Below are 6,044 nucleotides of genomic sequence, written 5' to 3' on the forward strand. Positions count from 1 at the left end.
TCAACGGACAAACTCCCTTGGCATGCTTATCTCTCTATTTGGCCGATTTCTACTCTTTCCAGCCGCCTCCCCAAGCCTGGTAGAGGCTACGTTACATGTAACGTTGTAATGCTAGTAATTTGTGGTAACCACAAGACTAACAGCGCACGACCTGTGATAGCGATTGATAACAGTACTGCAGCTGGTCGGTCGAGGCCTATACAGCAGCGCCGACATGCGGACAAGCGTGTCTCTGCAGGCAATCGACTGACTTCCGGCTTCCCCGAAACCCAGCCTAGGATCCCGGAAGGCGCCTGACGTCAACCACAACACGTCCATGATACCACCAGTCACGATTCCTATTCATGAACCATGACGGCGTGAGACCAATTTCCGCTCTTTCTAGAAATCAAACATTATAGTTGGCGTGGCAGCTTCGCCTAAAAACGCCCACAGACTGCTGCGTTTTTCGCTTGAGCGCATCTGCCCTTCCCTTGCTCGCCCCTCTAAGTTTCTCGATCCTGAGTTTTGAGAAATCATGGCGACTCTGAAGGAAAACTTGCGGCTGTGGGATGAAGGCGTGGCGGCGTGCGATCGCGGGGAGTTCCGCACGGCCTTGGAGAAGTTCACGGGAATCCAGGACCCGTCGGCGAAAATTCTCTTCAACATCGGCACCGTGCAGATGGCGCTGGGGCAGGTCCAGCCAGCCGCTAAGGTAAGGGGGAGGGGGGCAAACTTTAATCTCCAAGCTGATCCCTTTCGGTGGCAAAAAGACAGTATCAAATTGGCCAGTATCCATTAGCCAGAGAAGGTCGGCAGCCACCGACCGGTCAGGACAAAAAAAAAAAAAAAAAGGACCAATATATAAAAAAGTAACGATCTGATTCCCCACAACCTCTGCTTGGAGAGTAGGCAAACTCAGGGAAAGTAACACGGTTCCTAGATTTTATAGTGAAGAAATCCATGTCACAATTTTTCTAGTAAAAGATGTTTCTCTTATTCAACTATTCAAACGAGCACTAAATCCATTTCACGTTGTTGACACAACGTATATTACCACAAAGGATTACAAAGGTAGGTAGTACTAGATCAGTCATTCCAAGAATAGCAACAATGCATGCATATGTCTCTTTTTCTGGGTGGGTCTTTTGACTATTTATTGTTTAGGCAACTGGGAGAAGATAATTCTTACTTGATATGTACATTCAAGGTACTTAACTAGCATGTTATAGAGTGTGAAGTCAATCATGACTTTTCAATCACAGGTGGCAAAAACAAATGGTCATAAAAGTGACAAATTTCATGTTGACTCAGAATCTGAAAGCACGATTCCATGGAAGGCCCAAGTGTTCAGTTTGACCTTGGGAAATTACCTTAGTTATACAACAAGGAGGTTATATATTAAGTTACTAGTATAACCTCCTTGTTTACACCTACATGTATTTCCTTGAAGTTGAACTTGATTCCGTTGAAAATGAGTACCTTTAACATCCTCTCTGTTTGACATCTTGAAAATTTGATAGGCACCTGTTGTGGCAATCTTTCCACAAAGGTGGTAAATATTAATAGATAATCTCTGTTTTCCTCTGACAGTCTTTCAGTTCGACTCTGGAGAAAGATGAACACCTGTCTGTGGCGTATTTCCAGCGAGGCCTGGCTAACTTCAAGTGTGGCAGGTGAGTTAAGTAACTTAACCTTAAGGCCACACCTACAAAGTACAAGAGGGCCTGCATGGGGGGTAATGATTACGAATTACGCAAAATTTTCGCCACCGATTACAAATGAAGTCTCAGAGCTGATTACGACTTTACGATTTGCAGCTAATGTCCTATTACGAATTGCGTTGATTTTTGCGGAGGCTGCCTACGAATTATGAAGTCTAAAAAGGCCTGATTATGCCTTACGAAAAAGGGCATGCAGGCCCTCCTACAAATGTTAGTCTCCACCAAAGCAGGCAAACTGGACCCTCTATGGCTGGCTAACTCCCCTGGCCAGCTAATTCTTTCAGGCCGATTTCTGCTATTCATTCAGCCTGCAAAGAAGTCTGGTGGAGGTTATACAGAATAATGATGACGTGACTCACAAATGACAGTGCGCGTGCCCAGCGTCAGAGGTGAAGGCCCTGAGAGGTATTAAAGCAAAATGTGTCCACTGTAATCAAAGGGTAGAAATGCATTAATAAAAACATAGAAATGCAAAAGAAAAACATAGAAATGCAAAAGAAAAACATAGAAATGCAAAAGAAAACATAGTAAATGCAAAATAAAGACATTTTATTAGAAATTGGAAAATGAACACAGAAATAAACATTTCACATGTTCTGTTTTTGTCTCAGACTCAGAGGCCTTCACCTACTAGTAACACTGTGCTCTTTTTTTTATTTAAAAAATCTGAGAAGAAAAAAATTAAATTTGTGTGGTGTAGACAGCAAGGATCAAACTATAAGTTACTGTTGCTGAGTAAAGATACTCTTTTTTTCACAACCAAGACCTGGTTACTCAGTGTGGCACTTACCAACCTGATGAAACTGTTCATGAATGTAACAGTTGCTCCTTTACTTTTGTAGGGACCAGGAAGGTCTGCGGGATTTTCAGGAGTCGTACCAGCGTCTGCGGAGGAACGCGCTCATCGACTACAAACAGCTGGGACTGCGCTATAAACTCTGCGCCTGCGAGGTGGGACAAAAATTGTCCTCATCTTCATCAGTACAAATTTAAGAAGTTAATATGTGACTACTTGATACATTTAGCCATGGGGTAGATCAACAGGTTTAGATAGAAGTGCTCATTGACTGCCAAATCCCTATTCTGAACTTTTTTTGGTTACCTCATGTTTTTAAAATGCAACCTACACCTACGCAATTCCTCCGTGTAAGTCAGTGGTTGAGCCCCCACCTCTTTTGTTTACATAACTTGAACACAAAGCATGATCCACAGTTCATTGTGCTGGTAGAAAAGAGCTAGAGGAATTTTCCCATGACAATGAACTAGGTGTATTTAAATAATGTACATGGCATATGTCTTCTCTGTCACAACCAGTGGAAGAAGTATAGATCGTCAGTGAGCTAAAACTAAATCGAGATCACTTTCACATTCCCTGCTGTCCCTTCCAGGTCCTGTACAACACAGCCCTGGTGCACTTTAAGCTGGGACAGACGGCCCAGTGTAAGGAGATGTTGTTAGAAGCACAGAAGGTCAAGATTGAACCTCGACACAACGTGATCGACAAGGCTCTTGAGTGTCTGGATGTAAGGAAAATAGCTACTACTACTAGCAGAAAAAAACAAACACAAACAAGTTTTGTTTACCATACCATCATGTTCAGGGACGCATGTCTGTAACCTCTGACCAGGCTTTAGAAGTGAGAGATGAAAAGAGTAGAAATTTGCATCTGATACCTGGTAAAGGGTAGCATGTCTGTACATTTAAATAAAGCCTTAACCACCAAATATATGAAATATCTAGTAGTACACAGTAACGTATAAGAATAAGAGACTATGGTTCATCTACAAAATGTATTTGAGACAGACAGATAGGAAGCCAACAATTCTGGATAACTTCAAGACTTAATTCAACATGCATGTAGCAGAAATACATGTACAGTCATGTGAATGGCCGGCTTTTGCAAACTTTATAATCATGCTGTAATTTCATAGCATTTGTCAAACAGGTGGGCATTTTACGAACTTGTTTTTTTAATGGTTCATAATGTTTTCTTTCCACTTTTTTCTGTAGCGCCACCAGACGTTCCAGCCCATAGAGATGCCGTCCAACGTGCTGTTCAGGCCTGCCACCTCCATCATACAGAACCTGGAGAAGAAGGACTATCTGGGCAAGGCCAAGGTCAGCAGGCTGGAAATGTTTAACATCTGCTTATATTATAGTTACAGATAGGAAGTTGAGGCTATCTTTTAGTCAAATGTCTGTATCAGTGATATGCCGTTCACCAAACATACATACATACAAACATACATATCCGGGCTTTGATTATTCTACTGCCTGCTTCCATGTCTCAGCAGTCAGCTAGATTAGACTGGACTCCATGACTCCATGTGACCCTGTCCAGTGGGTCAGTGTTGGACAGTCCACACATTAAACAAAACAATTTTTTCACAATTGTATGATTTTCTTTCTTTACAACAACGTGTTCTCTTTACAGGTGGTTTCATCTATTACTGACAGAGATGACTTCTCTGGGTTTGAACCTCTCAGGAGGCCGGTAAGTAACTTTAATGTGTTGCTATGGCTCCCTTTTTCAGCCAAACATGTTGGGTCACCCTTGCTCTTCTTGATAAATGTGTTAGATCCTTTTATTTGCTGAGCTTTGATGCTGGAATTTATGTTTTTCCCTTTTGTATTTCCTTTAGAAAGAATCCCAGGCAAAATCATTGGATGCTGCTCTAAGGTGAGAATTTTTTTTTCAAAACTCATATTTCGAAAAGTCTTCTTGATGCATTTTTTTACTTTGCCAAGAAGCCAAGACCAAAAGTGTAGTTGCATTGTGGTGGCTGAAAGCATACTCTCCAAGCAGAGGTTGTGGGGGAATGATCGTTAGCTTTTTATATATGGCCCATATTTTTGGTCGGTACCCCCACCAACCCCCTACCTGTTGGTGGCCGGCGACCTTCTCTGGCTAATGGATACTGTTTTACCACCGAAAGAATCTGCTTGGAGATTATGAAAGCAAACTTGGCTAAAATTTTTGTCTGAAATTTCTGTCCCCAGACCGGAGGGGACCCCCCACAGAGTTGTGCGTGACCACGCCCCTAACTCAGCGGAGGAGCTGGAGGTCAGGGTGGGGAACATGGTGTTTGTAGCTGCACAGGAGGAGGGCTGGTGCAGCGTGTCATTCAACAACAAGGTGTTTTTTCTTTCTTTCTTTCTAAGTTAAACACAGACTGTAAAAGACCGGATTGTTTGAGCCAGTGCTTCAAGTGTATTGTGTAGAGATGCTAAGTCTTAATATTAATATGCAAGGAATATGGAGCTGTGGATTAATATGTAAAGTTCTTTTCCTGGAAATAATGTCAGGAATTTTACCAGGAAATGTCGAATCAGACAATTGAATGCTTGGGAAGGTGAACATGGTGAGAATGATGAAGAAAAATGTCTGCAATCCAAGGAAATAATTTGGTTTTGCAGAAAAGAGTGAGCAAAATCAGAAATATTAGCATATACTGTATCAGATTCTGTATCAGTATAGCTGGTATAACTGCCCTTCTGTGTAACACACCAGCTTGTATATTGAAAACCAAGCTGCAATTCTGTTCTAGCCAATGGTGGAGACTTCAGCAGTGTGTAGGTGATTTGCTTTTGTTTGAGATGTATGTTTAATAAGTGTTTGTTTCCCACAGATCGGACTGGTGCCAGCTGTGTGTCTGGAGGAGGTGGAGGACAAGAGAGGAAAGGGGGTAGGACATGTTTCTGTTCAACATGTTACTGTTACTGTTTTTGGCAAAATGTTTAGTAACTTATGATTAGAATGATGATGACCTCTGGCTGTTGTGAACTTTCTCAAGTTCCTTTTCTTCTGTCTAAAATGTCTTCTCCCTGTCCTTTCTTTTCTCTTTTCTTTCTGGCCTTTTCCTGTCATTCTTCTGCTCTGAAAGTTTCTGGAAAGACTTGGTGATCTGTTCCACTGGTCTGGTAGAAAGGCAGGTCTAAAATACTACATATTGAATGAAATATTCTGTGTTTTCCTCTTTATCACAACTGTTACAGTAACTGTAACAGTAGAGTTACTGTAAACATTTTTTTTTGCTGTGATACTTTGTAATCCTAGACCATTGACAGCTGAAGCTTAGCCTGGTATCCAGCCTTGTTAGCTTTAGTCCGCTACCCAAGATCCGCTCCCCGCCAACAAGGCGGTAATCCCCGCCAACAAGGCGGGGAGCGGATCTTGGGTAGCGGACTAAAGCTAACAAGGCTGGATACCAGGCTAGCTGAAGCTAGCCTTTACCAGGCTTCGGGATGCAGCTGGAAAGAGTAGAAATTGGCCAAATAGAGAGATAGCATGCCAGGGGAGTTCATCCGCTAGAAAGTAGATTGGAGCGGACCAACTCCCCT

The 6,044-nt window shown here is 42.4% G+C and overlaps 1 protein-coding gene across 3 annotated transcripts in view; it reads left to right on the forward strand.

The window, feature by feature from the left end:
* The first annotated feature begins 266 nt into the window (after window positions 1–266).
* LOC109484521 (neutrophil cytosol factor 2-like) overlaps window positions 267–6,044 on the forward strand; it is a 10,322-nt gene continuing 4,544 nt past the window's right edge. For all 3 annotated transcript variants that reach the window (XM_019787832.1, XM_019787833.1, XM_019787834.1), the window contains exons 1-9: window positions 267–694; window positions 1,573–1,655; window positions 2,546–2,654; window positions 3,092–3,226; window positions 3,714–3,821; window positions 4,138–4,197; window positions 4,346–4,383; window positions 4,704–4,839; window positions 5,333–5,389. In XM_019787832.1, the coding sequence (XP_019643391.1) occupies window positions 518–694; window positions 1,573–1,655; window positions 2,546–2,654; window positions 3,092–3,226; window positions 3,714–3,821; window positions 4,138–4,197; window positions 4,346–4,383; window positions 4,704–4,839; window positions 5,333–5,389 (903 nt within the window). In that variant the 5' untranslated portion in view covers window positions 267–517. The remainder of the gene's footprint in view (window positions 695–1,572; window positions 1,656–2,545; window positions 2,655–3,091; window positions 3,227–3,713; window positions 3,822–4,137; window positions 4,198–4,345; window positions 4,384–4,703; window positions 4,840–5,332; window positions 5,390–6,044) is intronic.

This window comes from Branchiostoma belcheri, unplaced genomic scaffold (genome assembly GCF_001625305.1).
Source record: "Branchiostoma belcheri isolate BF01 breed outbred unplaced genomic scaffold, Haploidv18h27 scaffold7, whole genome shotgun sequence".
NCBI classification, from domain to species: domain Eukaryota; kingdom Metazoa; phylum Chordata; class Leptocardii; order Amphioxiformes; family Branchiostomatidae; genus Branchiostoma; species Branchiostoma belcheri.